The 19828-nt window shown below is 39.8% G+C and overlaps 1 protein-coding gene across 5 annotated transcripts in view; it reads right to left on the bottom strand.

Moving 5' to 3' along the window:
- Window positions 1-16070, bottom strand: part of ATP2C1 (ATPase secretory pathway Ca2+ transporting 1) — a 195254-nt gene extending 179184 nt beyond the window's left edge. For 3 of the 5 annotated variants that reach the window (XM_077130097.1, XM_077130101.1, XM_077130100.1), the window contains exon 1: window positions 12343-12747. In XM_077130097.1, coding sequence (XP_076986212.1) covers window positions 12343-12450 — 108 coding nt within the window. In that variant the 5' untranslated portion in view covers window positions 12451-12747. Of the gene's footprint in view, window positions 1-12342; window positions 12750-15943 lie in introns of those variants that run through there. The other 2 variants (XM_077130098.1, XM_077130105.1) reach the window with 2 other exon arrangements.
- Between the last annotated feature and the right edge of the window lie 3758 nt (window positions 16071-19828).

Here is a 19828-nt window from a genome sequence, read left to right as displayed (position 1 = left end):
ACCACAGGGTGCACAGGTGGTTTAGTAGTAGAATGCTCGCCTACCATGCCAGAGACCCAGGTTTGATTCCTGGACCATGCACCGCCTCCAAAAAAAAAATCAGCTGACCATAAATGTGAGGGTTGACTTCTGGACTCTCAATTTTATTCCATTGGTCTATTGGTTTGTCCTTATACAAGTACAATGTTACTATGATTATTGTGCCTTTGTAACACGTTTTAAGAGTGGGAAGTGTGAGTCCTCCAACTTTCTTCTTTTGGGGGGATGGCTTTGGCTATTCAGGGACCCTTACCATTCCATGTAAATTTGGCTTTTCCATTCTCCAAAGAAGCTTGTCAGAATTTTTATTAGGATTGCATTGAATCTGTAAGTCACTGTGGATCAAATTAACACCTTCGCAATATTTAGTCTCCTAATCCATGAACATGGAATGTCCTTCCATTTATTTAAGTCTTCTCTCATTTCTTTCAGCAATGTTTTGTAGTTTTCTGTGTATAAGTTCTTTATGTACTTGTTTAGATTCAGTCTTAGATAATTGATTATTTTAGTTGCTATTGTAAATGGATTTTTTTCTTGATTTCTTCTTTTGGTTATTAATTAGTAGTGTATAGGAACACTACTGATTTTTGGGTGTTGGTCTTGTACCCCACCAATTTGCTGAACTGTTTATTGTGGATTTTTCAAAATATTTTGTATAGAGGATCATGTCATCTGCAAATAAAATGAGTTTTACATCTTCCTTTCCAGTTTGGAAGCCTTTTATTTCTTTTTCTGCCTAATTGTTCTGCCAGGAATTTCCAGTGCAACATTGAATAACAGGATGCAGACATTCCCGATCTTACAGGAAAATATTTCAGCCTTTCACCATTAAATACGCTGTGAGCTGTGGGTTTTTCATATATGATCTTTATCATGTTGAGGAAATTTCCTTCTATTTCTAGCTTTCTAAGTTTTTTTTTTTATCAATAACAGGTGGTGGATTTTGTCATATATATTTTCTACATCAATGTAGATGACCATGTGGTTTTTTTCCCTCCACTTTGTTAATGTGGTACATTACATTAACTGATTTCCTTATGTTGAACCACCCTTGATCATCGTGAATAATTCTTTTAATGTATTATTGAATTTGGTTTGCTCATATTTTGTTGAGGATTTTTGCACTTATATGCATAACAGATATTAGTCTATCATTTCTTTCTTCTGGTATCTTTATTTGGCTTGGGCATGAGGGTGATGGCCTCATAGAATAAGTTAAGAGCATTCCCTCAAATTTTTGGAACAATTTTTAGCAGGATTCTTCTCGGAATGTTTAGTAAAATTCCCTTGGCAGCCATCTGGTCCTGCACTTTTCTTTATTGGGAAGTTTTTGATTACTAATTCGATCTCTTTATAGTTATTGGTTTGTTGATATCTTCTGTTTCTTCTTGAGTTAGTGTAGGTAGTTTGTGTGTCTCCAGAAATTTGCCCATTTCATCTAGGTTATCAAATTTATTAGTATGCAGTTGTTCATAGTATCTTCTTATAGTTCTTTTATTTTTGTGGGACCAGTAATACTGTTCCCCTTTTCATTTCTGATTTTGGTTATGTCCTCTCACTTTTTTTCTTGGTCATTCTAGCTAAAGGTTTGTCAATTTTATTCATCTTTTCAAAGAACCAACTTTTGGATTTTGTTTGTTCTGTTTCTTTTTATCATCTGTTTCATTTACCTCTGCTCTAATTGCTGTTATTTCCTTCCTTCTGCTTGTTCTGTGTTTAGTTTGCTCTTCTTTTTTAAGTTCTTCTAGTTTTGAGGTTAGGGTCTGATGTGAAATATTTCTTATATTTTAATGTAAGCATTTAAAACTATAAATTTCCCCCTCAGCATTGCCTTTGCTGCATCCCATAAGTTTGGGTATGTTGTATTTTCATTTTCATTTGCCTCAAGATATTTTCTAATTTCCCTTGTGATATTCTCTTTAAACCATTGGTTGTTAAGAGTGTGTTGTTTAATTTCCACATAATATTGAATTTTTCATTTCTTCCTCTGTTATTGACTTTTAGTTTCATTTCATTATAGTCAGAGAAGTTACAATGTATGATTCCAAAATTTTAAAATTTATTGGAACTTATTTTGTGATCTATGATATGATCTATCCTAGAGAATGATCCATGTGCCATTGAGAAGAATGCGTCTTCGGTTGCTGTTGGGTGAAGTATTCTATATATGTCTGTTAGGTTTAGTTGGCTTAGAGTAGTGTTCAAGTCTTTTATTTCCTTATTGATCTTCTGCCTAGAGGCCCTATCCATTATTGAAAGTGGGGTGTCGAAGTTTTCTACTGTAATGTAGAGATGTCAATTTCTCCCTTCAAATCCCTTAGTATTTGGGCACATACTTTTGGGCTCTACTATTCAGTGCAAATATATTTAAAATTATTCTGTCTTCTTATTGAATTAGCCCCCTTTATCAATATATAATGACCATCATTGTCCCACATAACCGTTTTTACGTCAAGTCTATTTTATTTGATATTGATATAGCTAACCCTAGCTCTCTTTTTGTTATTACTTGCATGGTATATTTTTTCCCCTATCCTTTCACTTCAACTAACCTATGTCATTGATTTTTAAGGAAAGTCTTACTGATAGCCTATAAATGTGTCATGTTTTTTTGCCCATTCTGCCAATCTCTGTCTTTTGACTGCAGAGTTCAGTCCATTTACATTTGTTTTTGTATGCTGTGCGGTAGGTCACATTTCATTCTTTTCCATGTGAATATCCCATTACTAGAACACCATTTATTTATTTATTTATTTTTTGAGTGCTTGGGCTGGGAATTGGACCCAAGTCTCCCACATAGCAGGTAACGATTCTACCACTGAACTACCTACGCAACCCTCCTGTATGTATTTTTAAAATTTCTAGTCCTTCTTTACTTCACTTTGTTAGACTTTTTAAAAATATTTTTTATTGTGAAGTACGCATACAAGAAAGCAAGAAATTTCAAAGCACACACATAGCAAGTAGTTATAGAACAGATTTCAGTGTTCAGTATGGGTTATAGTTTCACAATTTTAGGATTTTCCTTCTAGCTGTTCCAAGACACTGGAGACTAAAAGAAATATCAATATAATGATTCAGCAGTCACACTCATTTGTTAAATTGTATTTTCTCAATAATAACTCCTACTTATCCTTTGATTCTCCTCCAAATCTTTAGTGATATTTGGGCTATGCACATTTTAACTTGGTCATGTTGGAAAGGGGTGTCAATAATACAAGCTAGAACTACTTGATGTACTTGGAGAGGCTGGCCCTTCTGGGTTTCAGGACTTACCTAGCCTAGGAACCATCTGGAGGTTGTAGGTTTCTGGAAAGTAATCTTAGTGCATGGAACTTTTGTAGAATCTCAGATAGAGCTGGTATTCTTTAGGGTTAACAGGAATGGTTTTGGTTTGGGCTTCTAGAATGTGCATAACTTTTGTCTTTTGCTCAGTTTGGAAAGTTTTTTGTCATTATTTCTTTGAATTTTCCTTCTACCCCTTTCTCTTTTTTCTCGTTCTGGGACTCCCATAATGTGCAGATTGTTGTGCTTGGTGGGGTTCCACAGGTCTCTTAGGCTATTTTCACTTTTTTAGTTCTTTTTTCTTTCTGCTCTTCAGCCTAACTCATTTCAATTGTCTCTCTTCCAGATTATTGATTCTTCTATTAGCTTTAATCTACTGTTGAAATCCTCCTGGGAATTTTTCATTTCAGTTGCTGTGGTCTTCAACTCCATTAGTTTTCTTTGATGGCATTTTATTGAGATTCTCATATTGCTTGTTCATTGTTTTCCTAATATCCTTTAGTTCCTTCATGTATTTTCCTTCATTCCTTGAGTACATTGAAAGCAATTTTTTCAAAGTCTTCGTCCGGTATGTCCACTGTCTGGTCTACTTCATTCATGTTTTCTAGATTCTTATCCTCTTCCTACAGATGGGCCATCATTTCTGATTTCTTTGTTTGTCTTGCAGTGTTTTTTTTACTATTTTAAAATATTAACACTGAATTCATTCCCTAAGAGATCTATTTCTTGAGTTTATATCCAGCTGGTGATAAGACAGAGATTTTCTTGCATGTCAGAAACTAACAAATCAAGCAAACCTAAGCAAAAAACACCTTTCGCTATCTTGGCAAATTGGCTTTTCAGTGGCTGGTTCTCTCTTCTCCTTCAGGTCCTATCAAGAATGTCAGCCAGGGCAGGCCGCGGTGGCTCAGCGGGCAAAGTGCTTGCCTGCTATGCCGGAGGACCTCGGTTCGATTCCCGGCCCCAGCCCATGTAACAAAAACGGAGAAACAGAATACAAGAAAATGTTTAAAAATGTTTCCCTTTCTTCCTTCCTTCCTTCCTTCTCTCTGTCTTTCCTTTAAAAAAAAAAAAAAAAAAAAGAATGTCAGCCAAAGAAAAATGCAAAGTGCAAGGTCATCCCTGTCTTTTCAGGGCCTGTGTCTTGCCTTTAGGAGTTCCCCTATTTACTGGAGTTCGGATGCCTCCTGTACTTTCCAGGAAACCTTCTCACTCCCCAGGGTATTCCATTGCAAGACTTAAAGCAGATAAACTTCTGCTGCAGGCTGCTCATCTTAGTTATTTTTTACACTGTTTTCATTGTATAAAGGTTTTTTTTTTGCCCGGAGGGTAAATTATGGGAAAGGGGCATTCTGAATAGAAGTTTTTCAAGTCAGTTTAGCAGTGAAAAAGTGCTCCTATTTTTCCACATCCTCTCCAACACTTGTAGCTTTCTGTTTATTTAATAATGGCCATTCTAATAGGTGTAACATGATATCTCATTGTGGTTTTATTTGTATTTACCTGATAGCTAATGATGTTCAGCATCTTTTGTTGTGCTTCACTATATTTTCTTCTAGGAGTTTTTTGGTACTGGCTCTTATATTTAGGTCTTTGATCCATTTTGAGTGAATGCTGTATAACTCTATAGGCTTTACAGTGTGACTGTGTAAATTGTGAAAACCTTGTCGCTGATACATTTTACAGTCTGATTAGCATGCGTCTTGGAGTAGGTCTGTTAAGATTTATTATGCTTTCAGTACATTGCACTTCTTGAAATGGGTTTATTTCTTTCATTAGCGTTGGGAAGTTTTCAACCATTATTTCCTTAACATTCTTTATGTCCCTTTTCTCTTCTCTTTTCTTTCTCGGACACCCAGGACATGAATATTTCTGTGCTTTGTGCTATCATTCAATTCCCTGAGAGCATGCTCAAAATTTTCCTTTACTCCATCGGTTCTTTGGTCTTAGGATTTCAGATCCCCTGTCTTCTAAGCTACCATTTCTTTCTTCTACCTGGTCAAATCTACTGTTGTATGCCTCTAGCGTATTTTTAATCTTACCTATTGTGTGTTTCATTTCCATCAGTTCTGTTCGTTTTCTTTATATGCTTTTAAATTTTTTGTTGTGCTCACCTAATGTCTTCTTAATATCCTTTATCTCTTCAGTCATATTTTCCTTCACCTCCTTGAACTGGCTTTGGAGATTTGTTTGAACATCTTTGATTAGTTGTCCAAAATCTGTATCTCCTCTGACTTTTTAATTTGTTCCTTTGACTGGGTCATACTTTCCTGTTTCCTAGTATGGTTTATGAGTTTTTGCTGATATCTGAGCATCTGATTATCTTGATAAGATTATTCTGAAGACCAGTTTCTCTCTCTGTTCTGGGATTTTGTTGGTGACTGGCATGTTAGGGCATTTCTTTGATCCTTGGTTCATCAGTATTTCGCAGCCAAAACAATGGCAGGGACGCATGCTGGGGGCACAGATCAATTCCAAAGGACACTATGGAGAAGGTCAGGAAAGACGCCAAAAGCCCTTTATTTCAGCTCCCTGAAGGTGCATTTTTTCTGGCTTGTCCAGCAGATGACACTTTTCAGCAACTTATTCCCCTACAACCCTAAGAAGACAGGGTATTTTTAGCCCTCTGGAGTTCTGTTTCTGATGGAGTTGAAACAACGGCACAGGTGGCACCTGTCCAGGATGGGCTAAAGTGGTGGGACCCAGCAGTCTATATTTGCCAGCTACAGCTGGCTCAGTATTGAACCATGTTCCCTTCTATTCTTGGGGAGAAGGGCTTCCATGACCCTGCCAGTCTGCAGCAGCCTGCCAGGCAGGGACTGGCCGACCCAAAGCTGCTTGTCTTGAGGGGGGCGATAGGTGCCAGGAGCCTCAGCCACAGGAGTTACTCACAGTTTTTCACTGTAGTTTCTTAGTTACTGAATTCTATTCTCCACTGGACGCTGTGTAGTACTCTCCTGGTCTCCAGGGCCCCATAACAGTTGTTTTGGACAATTTCTGCCTGTCCATTAGCTGTTTTAGGGAGAGAAGTGAGCCCTACAACTCCCTATTCTGCTGTTTTCCTGAAAGCCCTTAATTTTTTATATTGTTATTCAGGGCCGATATAAGAACCAAAAGGAATAATTAAGTGTCTAAAGTTCAAATTAAATTCAAATTGTTTATTAACAACCCAACTTTGATGTTCACTTTCATCAAACCATCGAATAAAAAAAATAAAAACTCAGTGATCCTGTTTAAACTAGAAACATTTCCTTAAGCCAGAGAAGAGCAAGTTTTTGAAACAACTCCCAAAACAAAATTTGGTTCTAATCCTCAATTAAAATATAGCTACTGTTCATGCCTCCTGGTGTTCCAAAGACCACCCTCCCCGTTTGAATTAGATACACTGCTAAACAAGCAAGATTTGTCAGGTCAGCTCTTAGATGATATTTCTCACTCAGAAAGAAGATTTTCTATTCAGAAGAGTAAAGGGTAAAGATCATCCCGAATTCTTTTCTGTTAAATTAGCCATCTTGTATTGTATTCTTCAGCTGTTTTTCCCCAGAAGGACACAATAGGAGAGGAGAGTCAGGTTGGTAAGACTGCTCAAGAGCAGTTTAAGTTTAGTGACAACTTAAAGGAGCAGGCTCCTCTCTGCCTCACTCTTTTATTGGAGTGCATATTGTTGACAGCTTGATCCCCAGACTTTACCTACCCTCTGAACCCAGACTGGAAAGTTCTTTTGTGTTTGGTTGGTAATCATATTGCCTTTTCTATGAGTCTACAGGAATTCAAAATAAACATGGTAAAGAGCACTCAATTAATACATGGAAGTAAGTGTCAATTGAGCCAAATTTTAATCCCAGCTCTGATGTAAATGTGTTGTTTGACCTTGAGTAAATCTTTTAATTTCTAGCCATAGTTCTATATACACAAAATAATTTACTCTACACTGTTTCCCTATATATCACCATCTTCTGATTACTATGGGTAATAATCCTATTTTCACTATCTCTTATCCTCACCTGCATAACAGCATCACTGCCTGAACCCCAGGTCCTTCCAGCTTCTCTAATAATGAAGGAAGTCCTCCTTCACTCATTCAGTTATGTAAATTTATCACCTAATATGTACTAGATTTATGCTTGGCACTAGGGATAAGATAGCAAGTGGAAATCATGTTCCCTGCATTGGGTTGAATGAGATTTTAATTTAAAGAAGATAATTCTGACAGCTATGAGGAACAAGAATTGTACGGTAGCAAGAGCGAATGTTGGGAGACAAATTACAATGCTATTGCAGTAGTCCAAGAGAGAGAGGATAGGACAGCAGTGTTTATGGGGTGAAGGTAGAGGCTTCAGCAACTAGTAAGAATAAAAATTGACAAGACTTACTAAAGGATTTGGGAGGGGAGGAAGATTTAGGGAGGTGGCAAGGAGACTCCCAGGTTTCTGATTTGAGCTACTGGGTTGATTTGAAGGGGAAACCTGGGGAGAAGCAGGTTTATGGATGGAGTTTATGGATTCACATTCAGACTGCAACATCTACAAAAAATTCAGATGGAATCTCAAGTAACCAACTGGATAGACAAGGCTGTGAAGTATGCAGAGAGGTTTAAACTGCAGGTAAACATTAGGGACTTTTTGCTAGCTTTTTAAAGCTGTGGGAATGGAGGGGTTCACCACGGGAGAGCTAGTAGATCATTAGCATGAGCTCAGAAACTTCCTCATATCGTTTGAACGTGCACCCATGAATAAGGGTGCTGGCACCCAAAAGCAGTACTCCTGGTCATTCTTAGGTCACTCTGTTCTCTGCAGGCCTCACTGGGCTGAAGCCAGTCTACAGTGTTCCCAGAAATGGAGCAAATTCTCCCTTTCTTACTCAGTGTTACACTTGGTTGTCTGAGTCACAGAGCAGGTTGTTGGGTCTCCAGTACTTATGGAAACATTGCCCACAAGCCCTGTTTATTTCCCACAAGTTCAGAGCCAACATTTGATCCAGACCCTGGCTGTTCCCCTCAGACCAAAATAAAGTAGTTAAACCATATGCCCTCATGCACTGTTCAGCAAACCTGCCCAAACTCATCTGAGACTGCCCACCACCACCACAACCACTGTGACACCATTTGATTAATACTGATTTAATACATTTCCTAATCACATTTTCTCAATCTTTACTACCTTCATCTAGTTAAAGACCATCGTCTTCTACCTATTCAGGGATGCAGTGTTTGTGAAACACCTGCTACAAGACAGTCTAGGAAAGCAAAGGATGAGATAGTTGTTCTCAGTTTGATAAGTAACAGGTTGACCCATTGATGAGCATATCACAATCAGAAGGACAAGAAAAACAACAAAAATGATCCAAAACAAGAACAAACCAACCCTCATGGCAAACCTTCAAGCGGGCGTGGCACCAAGTGCCAGGGGGAAGAGCACAGAGAAAACACTTTCAGCAAGAATGAATTTGCAGAGTATAGCAATGGTCATGACTTGGGCCAGGCAAGGAGGGCGTGGACAGAGGCAGGAGTCATGCTCTGTAGCATCCAGTGGGTGCCCGTGGGGCGGAGCTTGTGCCAAGCTCCAAGCTGGGCCTGAGAAATGAAGAACTAGATATCATCTAGTGTTATCCGCGTGTGTGAGCACATGGATGCACTCATGTGTGTATGTGTGTATCTGTAGACATGTACACAATACAGACACTGCATTAAATAACAACAAATTACTCGGTGAGAAAATTGTCCGCTGCTTAATTCCTTTCCATCCTTGCTCAAGAGACTGTCTCAGCTGGCTACAAGGGTGTTCTAATATCTCTCTTAAAAACTATTCTTCCTTCTTAACAAACGGAGTAGGCTTTAGGCTAGAGGTTTCACATGTCAAAGTATCTAGCTAGAATTTAATTTAATTTTGCTTTTATTATATTTATGCTTCTCTTTTATCTATGGCAGAAGACAGTGGTTTTCCATTTACAGTAATGTTATGAAATTTTCTTTTTAAACAAATAAGTTTAAAAAGTATGTCATTGAAATATAAATATAGAAAAATATTAAGGATTTAATCACACAGATGGTAAATGCACATGATGACAATTATGACCGTGGGGTGTGAATATCTGAAGTTTTGGAAATACCTCCTAAGAGAAAACTTAACAGTTTGACATGTTGTTATCTCTAGATAAAATAGATAAAATTTAAAGCCAGGCAGACAGGATTTCAGATTTTGCTTCCGTTCTTGCTTGCTGGGTAATTTTGTGCCAGACCTCTTAAGGTCTCTACATCTCTCCTTCCCCTCACCTTTCTAAAAAGGATCCATCTTACAAGAATGTAAAGATTAAAGACAACAAATATGAAGGTTGTAAAATTTTAGACATCACTAACCTCCTTTATAACTTTCCAACAAGCTTTCCAAGGTTAGCCATGTTTGACTCCTCTGCCCTAGTTTTTCTAATTTGGTGAGACATTACACCTGCAGAGCTGTAATTGGTTTTAGAAAGGAATCCAAACTATTATTTTTCTGTATTTCCACATTAAGTTATAGAGGAAATAAAAACTTAGCACAATGCATTCCCAGGTCACCCCAAAGGCTTGTGAGTTGGGGGTACAACCACCTACACAGTCCAAGTCAGATATTTCCATGTAAGATTCGAATGTCCTTGTTGAATACATTTTGTAACACTTCTTAAATACACTTAAATATAAACATTCCATGGACTATCATTCAGCCATAAAAAGGGATGAAGTGCTGGTACATGCTGCAACATGCATAAACCTTAAAGACATCATATAGAATGAAATAAGCCAGACACAAAAAGCGAGAGATGGTATATTCTGCTTACATAAAATAATTATAATATGCAAATCCATAGAGACAGAAAGTAGATTCCAGGTTTCCAGGGGGGTGGGGAGAGAGGGATTGGGGAGTTAATGCATTAATGGGTGCAGGGTTTCTGTTTGGGATGATGCAAAAGTTTTGGTAATGGATGGTGGTGAGGGTAGCACAACATTTTGACTGTGATTCATGCCACTGAATTATATGCTTCGGACTAGTGAGATAGGAAATTTTGTGTTGTATATATGTTACCACAAGTTTTTTTAAGTGACAGAGATTAAAGAAACAATGACAATTAAATGCAATCCGTGATTCTAGACTCAATGTAATAATGGAGGACAAAATGCCCAAAGGACACTACCAAGACAGCTGAAAAAAATTTGAATATAGACTGTATGATTTATATCAATATTAAATTTCTTGAACTTGATAACTGCACTTAATGTGGTTACGTAAGTGAATATTCTCTTTCTTAGGAAATGTACATGTAAGCATTAAGTGTTAAGGGAGCACGATGCATACAACCTATTCTCAAATATTTACACAATAGATGACAGATGGCAATTCTGAAATAACAAATGTGGCAAAAGGTTAAAAATTGGTAAATTGGGGCATCTGAGTAGGGGGTATACTGGAAGTCTCCGTATTGGTTTTGCTTTATTTTTGCAACTTTCCCGTAGGCTTGAAAATATTCCAAAATTAAAAGTTAAAGTTTGTTATAAGCAAGATAGCCACATCCAAGAAATACTGAGAAAACGGGGGTGGGGGGGGTGGGCGGTCACAAAATTTACATTTTGCACTGCTGTTCACATCCTTTCAGCCACCTCTTCCCTCTCCCTCTCCCACATGGCCTCTTCTTCCCCAGAACGAATGAGGCCCAAAGAAGCCTGAGAACCCCGAGATTCTCAGCTCCAGTGCAGGCTTTCCTGGTTTTCCCTTTCAAAAAGTACGCACATGCTGAGATTTGGAAACCCATACAGGGCTTGAAACCCTTGTGATTGTGACACCTTGCCTAAATAAGAGACAAGCCCGACCTTCCAAGCCGCCCTAGAGAGCAGTCTTTGAATTTCCAGCTCCTGTAAAATCATTAAAGCACGGCATAAAAGCAGTTTTCTCTAAAACGGACGTAATGATCTTTATTTTCGAAATTATGCATCGGCTTTTTGGGAAACCTGGCAGAGGATGTTCTGTCACTGTCCATTACTTGCGTTTCTCAGAAGTGCTGTATTAAGTAGGTCATCTCACATCACAAAGGAGAACAAATACAGAGCAACTGGGAATACCTGCGGGCAGTTTGGCAGTTCTAGTTACAAGCTCGATATGCAATTTATGAGTCTATCAGAAACTCTCCGCGCGCGATACATTCCTTGTTTACCCCCCACCACACTTCTGACATGAACCACCAAATTCAAATAGATCAAATATCGTTATTTTTTCAAAAAAATTGGTATGATTCATAAATAGTTTTTATAATATTAATGCCTTTGCCATAGATTGTAAAGAATATAATGACACCAATCTCAAGCAGTAAAATGAATGCATGATTTTCAAAGAGAAGTGACCAGACATTTTAACAGTTTTTTTGTTAAGCTCATATTCCCATATGCTACAGTCCGCGGCTAAAAATCCTAACTTTTGATTGGCTAAAAGGACCGACGCCTGGCTCCACCCCCTACCTTCCACCATTAAAAAAAACAAAAACAAAAACAAAATTACTTGCTAACTCTGAATGATCTTCATAGCTCATTATGATCTGTTGCAGCCTATTATACTAACAGTTCACAAAATCTTGTTTTGTTTTGCAAATCCTGGCGATGGTAACAGTCATAAATACATACAAGAAGACAGGTGTACTTCTAGGGCTTGGTATTTTTCTTTGTTGAGATATTAATAGTTTCAAAATTTGTATTTGAGACATTGGAAAATTATCAAGGAATCCAAATTTAACTGATAGAGTAGTTTAATCTAGCTATTCTCAAGAAAGAAAAGCACACAGTTTCATTTACAGAACTTCAGCTTAACCTCAGGATCCAAATGTTTCGGAGTTCAAGTAAATCCTCACCACCCTGCTTTTTCTTCTGCCTGCCAAGTCTGAGCAGCCCGACGCCTATAAACATGTAAACTCACAGAAACAAAATCACCAACCAACCGAAAAGCACCACCCAGGGACAAACACTCGTTAATTTCAAAGATAATATAAACAAAATGATACCTGATCTTCGGTTCTTTGGTTTCTCAGTGTTGATAAGTACTTCCTAATTATATGGAGAGGATATTTTTTGAAATAAGAGAATCTAGACTGAGGCAACAGATTATCCATAGCGAGGAAAGCAAGAGGATTCTTATCTGCCCCTCCCTGTCAGCAACCATAGAAAAATTCTTGAAACTTGGCAGCTCCTCTGATGGTTAAAGATTTGCTTGTAGCTCATCTACTTCTCTTCAAACAAAGCTGATATTCTCCTTCTCCTTGTTGCTTCCCCCTTTGGGGTAGAGTTCCTGGTGAAAAACAGATAGCCAAGTCGGAACACCTTCTAGAGGCTTCCAGAAATGCAATGGCCAAAGGGGCTGGTCGACAGAATGCAAATTGCCTACTGGTAGTGATGTGACTGTCCTATTTCTAGCAACAGTGTTCTGTTGCATCTATGTTAATATTAGCTAGCTGGTGACTTGCCACGCCCACAGACTCTCATGAGGTTTAATTTTAATTCTTCTGACAGCTTTCTGGCTCTTAAGGAGGGCATGACATGTGGTATTTTCCAGTTTCCTGTTAGATTTCTTATCATTAGGAGCACACACAGACAGCCCAAAGCAGCATCTTGGTTCTAAAGTGTCGATTCATTCAGGAGGAGAAGAATTGTTTGAGGGGACATCTAAAGAAAATTAACAAATTACCTCACTCTTCCTTGTTATCAAGGAGTTCAGTGTCAGCCCTGAAAAGGTTTGGTTTACACTATGATGCATTATGCAACATGCCCAGGAACCAGATACTTTACATTAACTGAACAATAGCTGCAGACAGATTCTGTTCTGAGTTAAAAGGCTTCTCTCCTTGAATCCTTATCTCAAATCCACAGGCTGAATCCAGTAACATTTTCCCCCCCAGGTTTTATTACTCTGAATGTAAGGGAGAGAAAATGTCATCCATTTACTTTCTCACTATTATAATCAGGATCTATGCTTTTAAAGAACAAAACAAAAACATGATGAAAGGTCTATGGTACTCGAGGGCATGAAATCATAAAATTTGAAAGTTCAGTATTTTCTTACCCTTTAGATGTCATAGGATTTCTGAACAATGTCCCCAAATAGGCTTTCTATTTTATTAACCTTTTTTAATTTTGCAGAAGGTGGTTCATTTGATGGAAACTTCTGAGAGGGGCTGTCACAGAGGAGACTGGACATCAACCAAAAATCGTGAGGCCCAGAGAGCGCTGCAGGGGTCTGGTGGAGGAGAGGGCAGGCAGGGCTGAGGATCCCCCTTTGCAGCTGGAGCTCTCCCCTGGCTGGGCCACCTGCCTTCTGGGAACACACTTGATGGACATAACGCAGGCTGTGCTACAAGCAGCCCATGCCATCTGGCAGGCTGGCGTCTGGCCCACTCGCAAGGTGCTCCTTCAGCCTTACCAGGGCTAGGCTGGCAATTCCAAGTAGTCATTTTCATAATACTGCTGGGACCAGTCTCTCCTCTGAGGCCCTGCCCTGTCACCTCTCCAGGTGCACTTCTACTTGTTTACAGAGGCTCTGTCTGTCCTCTGTATGCTGGAGACAACCTACTGTAATGAGGACAAGAGAGCAACACTGTGTGCTGAGCTGCCAGATTGCTAAGGGCATGGTGCTGTGTGCTCCGCGCCAGCTCACGGCTCGGAGAAACAAGATGCTTGGAATTCCGGGCACCCTGGGTCAACTAAAGGCCCTGGAAAGTGCAGTGATCCCAGGGACAGTGGGGGTAGCTAATGACGCCATTCACCCTCACCCTCAAGGAATCCAAAAGCTGCGCTTTCGCTTCTTTCTTTTTAATATCTAAGCCTTCAGAGATGCCTCTTAGCGTAGGCAGAAGCTGGCAGCCTGCCAAACACCCACAGCACAGCTGGTGATCAAAGCCATTTCCCAACGGACAAGCACAAAGGAGATATTTTGGATGATTGTCTTATGATCACCTTCTCCTGGGCTAAGAAAAGTCATGAAAAGAGATGGAGACAGAGGGATAAAACCAGACTCCCCCTCCCCCCAAACAAAAACTGTGTCTTGGTTAGATTGATCAAAAGGAAAAATTGCTGAAACAAATGCAACTCAAATTCCCTTAGGTGTTCAATTGGTAACAAACATAACTCGTACATGTAGCACCATGTAAACCTACAGCACCTGACCGGGAAACTGAGGTATGGAGAAGTTAAAATCCTGCCAAGGTCACACAGCTACAAATCAGAGGAAAAGGGATTCCAGCCAGATAGTATAACACAGCACTAATAAATAGACTTACTGAATCATTATCTAAATGCTTTCTAACTTTTTGATACATTGTAATGTAGCCCAAAGCAAATATCTGTACCTGTTATAACTCACTAAACTGTAACCCTGATATCTTGTTTCTTTAACGCTGAGGGTATATTTTGAAATTGTGTTATCTTTAGCCTGTAACAAGACAGTAACGAGACAACTCGTGACTAGCCCTGCTTGCATACCCTTATCTTGTTTTGCAACTTTGAAGTCGGGTGCCCTTGCACAGAGGCCCCTGAAGTCTGGTGCTCCTGCACGTAGCCCCCTTAATAATTATTAATGAAGTAACGTAAGTCAGCCCAGAACTGACCACCTTGCTCATTGTCCTAAGCCTGCCTGCCTCTGTTTGAATGCTTTAAACCATCAAAAGTTTCTCCAGTTCATGCAGACAGACATATGGCCCATGGGCATTCTGATCTCCTTGCTTTACACTTAACAATAAACTCTCTTCTCATAATCTCAGTGTGCATTGGTCAAAGACTCATGTTTAAGTCCTAGCAATAGGCTGATTCCAGAGTCAATTAATTCCTGAGAACCAATTACTTGCTGGGGACCTTAGTATGTATTAAACTGAAGAAGGAAAGGCATGGAGTTGCTTTGATAAATAGAAATACAAACATCTACTGCTAGGAATTTGCAATCTAGGAGTATTAGACTAGAGATCTGGTGCATCTTCATAAAAAAAATCACACAACTTTAATGCTGAATTCTCTATAAATGAGGTTAATAGTCATTACCAACCTCTTTAAGATTCCTTTATGAAGTGATTCTAGGGCGCTTACAAAGAGGTCGTATTTTGGATTTAGGTTTTCTGCTTCCCAAATTTTGAGAACTGTTGCAACCTCAGTTTCTGTTTGACATAGGTTACAATGGTTCATTTCTCTCAATATCTAATACAAATCTGAACATGGGATTTTGTAGACTTTGCTTTTTGGGGGGAGTCATACCCTCCTTATATTCACAATAGTGATATCCTGTCATCTCAACCTGGAGAAGTGCCATTTGTGACTCAGCTGCCTTTGTGAAAAACAGCTGCCCAGAGTCCTGCAGCTACAGGGTACGCCTGAAAAGCCCAAAAGAGCCCAATATATCTGCCTTAACCAATAAAAGGTCTATTCTGCCCCCTGCGAAGTAGCACAGTAGAGAGTGGAAACAATTACCTGCAATTCTCATGTCTCACTTTCACTTCTTGTCCTCTATTAAACAGAAAAAATAACCACTAGAAACCATGAACTCAGTAGAATCATAGATCAGACTGCGGTAGCACTGCAAAAGAACGTGCCATACACCCACTTTAGTTTCCAAGAATTCCTTACTTTTTCACAAATGGCTTAAAAGATGGGAAATTCTGATTTCTGCTCTCGAAGTGCATCATGAACTGGCAAAATCAATATAGGAAACATAGTGGCAATGTGGTGAGGAGAGGAATATTTTACCGTTCACTCCTTTTTGAAAGTTGGAGAAGGATGGAATGTGGGTTTGTGACATCATCTAGCCCAATGCATGGCACTCAGTAGGTTTTTCATTAGCGCACACCCATTTGTATTTATTAAAGGAGAAAAACAACAAGAAAAGAATGGGACACAAGCACTAAATTCAGGATGACAAACAAGGATGAAAACTGAGAAAACCTCACTCAAGATTACCTTTGTGTTGAGTGGGTTTCCAAACTGCATCAGGCCAAAAACTTAAAACCCCTTCTCTTTCCAATCAGTGCTGAGAATTTCCACCAGGGAAACAATTCCATACTCTGGGAATTAATCCAGCCCAGATAGAGAGTGAAGGGCAGGCAGCTAGGATGATGGAGAAGCTGCTAGGCCAGAAGACAGAAACCATTTTTTATTATGATCTCCACTGAGAAATCACTCTCATCCCACTAAGTCTGGAGATATTGACCCAGTCTCATGTTTCCCCCAGGAGAGCGTTGAATGAAATCAGGAGAGAGAGAAGAGAGGAAGGCACTTAACAGTGTTCACACACCAACGTTGTACCTTTTTGCATGGTTAAAGCACATCTGCTACTTTATATGATGACGTTTTCTTGGTGCCCCCATCACATAGGTAGCAATTATCTTACATCCACATATAGTGCATTTTTGTTTCCTCAAAATTCAAGCTTAAAATCCCCGTGTGTTCCCATTACAATCACAATTCGACAACTGATGTTTTTAACTGCTCTCTGAGTTATACACCTTCTATGCCTTCTGCTTTCCAGTTTGGGGTATTGACGTCTCAATTTTAATAATAACCCTGCACTCATGGGATGCTAGCTCTCCACTTAGGGAAAAAGACCTTCTTCTGCCTAGTTTAGGCCAAATGTAAGCATGCATCTGCAACACCCCAAGGGCTTTTTACAAGCACAGATTGCTGGGTTCTGTCTTCAGAATTTCTGATTCGATATGTCTAGCATGGGGACTGAGATTTGCATTTGCAATGTCCCTGAAAATGCTTCTGCTGCTGATCTGGTGATCTCATTTTGACAGCCACTGGTTTAGGGGCTGTCTGGTATGGGCAGGGCTGTAGAGGGATTTCTCAGGTGACGTTTGATGGATAGACACGCTGTTTGCTGGAGCAGTTTGAGGGCTTTACCAGATTGACCTTTGAAATGAACTTCCCCAGTAATGGATGCTGCCTCTTTTTCTAGCAACCACTCTTCCATAAGTGAGCTCCTGCTGTTGTTGGGATTCACATGGGCCTCCAGCCAAGTTCTGTCTTCTTCTAAGTGATATCTCTGACTTGATATCTGATTAGTCTCAAACTTTCTCTTGCTCACTTCCTCTTGTCAAGTTACAGTGGCTCAGGGAGGTAAGAACCTGAAACCACAGCCAGCTCTCCCCAACACTCCCTCCTTCTCTCTTCTGCCACTGCTAATCCCATTCAAGTTGGGGAAGAGCATCAAGTCCCCTCACTACCAAGAGTCTTCAAAATCACATCTGCTCACTTCTGCTGTGACTGTGATTTGGGACAGATGCTCCACTAACCGCATCTCCTTTCAACCAGACTTGAGTGTTTCCATTCAAGATTTAACTGAAAACTCTTCCTTGAATGGAAACATAAAAAGTCTCAGCAAGTTTACCATTTCTGGTGCTTTGGAGGCAGGCCTTTGGAGCTGCATTGCTTTCTTTTCAGGACTTGATATTCTTACACCTTGCCTTCAGCAGCCAGGCTTTGCCACTTCTCAGAGGCCTATTACCAACCCAGAAAAAAGGAGGAGAGAGAAAGTGGCTCAACCTCAGGAGAACTTTCGAATTAGGAGTCAAGCAACCTATAATTCTTGTATAGAAACTAATAATATGTTTTAGAAATAAGAACAATAAATTTTTCTCGAAGTGTTCACATAGTTTTGCCTAAACAGGAGGATGGGAATGAAGGGTCTGGGTGGGGCAGGTCTGGAAATTGAGAATGCAGCTGAAAGTAGAAGTATGCTTGGGCTAGGCCTGCCTTGGCAGGTGATGGCTTTTGGAATTAGAGAAGTGGTTCTCAGCCCCGTTTCTCTGACTCCATTGCTTGGGTGGAAGTTGATGGCCAGAAAGCATGGTGCCTCAGATGATCCTCAATGACTTGTCTTGGGTTCTGGTGGAAAGACCCAGGCTTGAGGTGTTTATCTGGGTAACTCACCCAATTCCCACTCTTCCCTCCTATAAAAAAACACAGTTGGGATGGTGGGAGAAGTTTAAAGGAGGTGGCTAATGGGATCTAAAAATAAGATAATATGCCTGCAATTTGGAGGAGAAAAATCACTTGTCACATAGACGCTTATAAAGTAATGTTCCTCCACACCACCATGCATGAATTTTTTAGGTACCAAAAAAAGCAATTACTCTATATATGCAAATGATCTGCCTTCTTTCCATTGGATCATCAAAGGAGCATTAATATTGATGTAACAATATTGATGTAATACAGCCTGAACACAGGCAGGGTGGTAATTATCAATCTTTATTGCTAAAATCTTAGATAACATAGCCAGGGATGTATGTAATTTTATTCATTCATTCATTCATTCATTCATTTTTGCAGGCCTGAGATGGGGAGAGTTAATTCTCTGAGATGCTGGTTAGGTGTTCCCTGGAGCCTTGGGACCCAGTATGGTCCACAGACCAGCAATATCAAAATCCTCTGGTCTCGGGAGCTAATTAGAAATGCCGACTCTCAGGCCCCACCATGGACCTACTGAATCAGAATCTGCAGTTTGATGAAATCTCCATGTGACTGAAAAGCACATGAAAGTCGGAGACCCGCTGCCTAGGGATAAACAGAGGGCTCCTACCTGCAGCCGTTGCACCAGCGTATAGGTGCGCTTCATCCTACTCCTCATCCCCCACATTTCAGTCATGAGCTATTCTGGGTGCACCTTTCTTTCACACATTCTTGAAAGGCTCTTCAACTTCAACTCCCAAGAGCCCCCTTTCAATCCTCCCCTCCTCTTCTGTCTCGAGTGATACACCTCTTGGCATAACTCACAGCTCTTACTGTGGGTTCCTTACCTGGCAAGCTGCTCTGCTTGGCAAAATCTCTTCTGCAGGGAACCCAGGTCACCATTGCAACCTCAGGTTCCACACATGAGTCCTAGAATTCCAATACCTTTGTCCTGCCACCATAGTGAGTAAAGTTATTTATTAGATACAGCCCCCCACCTTGTTGCCATGGATTACATCTCCTTTTCTCAGGTGTGAGTCTTATCAAGCTCTCCAAGTGCTTCCATAAAAAGTTGAAGGGAGGGATACACAGCTTATACCTTTATCCCTGGTGAGATTTGGGACCAGCAGCACTATCAGTGACTCTCCAAAAAAAAAAAAAAATACTTCTCATAAAATCATTTTCCTGTTTCTCTATTCTCTTGATGTGTTTTTCAATGTGAGTGAGAGGTTCAAGAGAGTTTTAAAACTTTTGAACGTTTTCATAGGGTTCTAACCCAGTGCTTCTCAATCTTTTATTTGCATATGAATCTCCTGGTAGGTCTTGGGTAGAGCCCAAGATTCTGCATGCCTAACAGTCCTGGGTGAAGATGATGTTCCACGAACCCTGCTTTGATTAGCAAGAGACCAGCACCTCCTTCAGAAGGCAAAATCAGTAATATCTCAGATCCTTGGTGGAAACTTCAATTTTAATGTCCTGTTCTATGAGTTTCCTCCATAACATTAATCACAGTCTGCAATTATTCTATTCATTTGTTTACTTTTTTTCTGTCCCCTTCACTGA

Source organism: Tamandua tetradactyla, chromosome 15 (assembly GCF_023851605.1).
Source record: "Tamandua tetradactyla isolate mTamTet1 chromosome 15, mTamTet1.pri, whole genome shotgun sequence".
NCBI lineage: Eukaryota > Metazoa > Chordata > Mammalia > Pilosa > Myrmecophagidae > Tamandua > Tamandua tetradactyla.
Note: the sequence above shows the minus strand (reverse complement) of the source record. Positions and strands in the feature narration are given on the sequence as shown.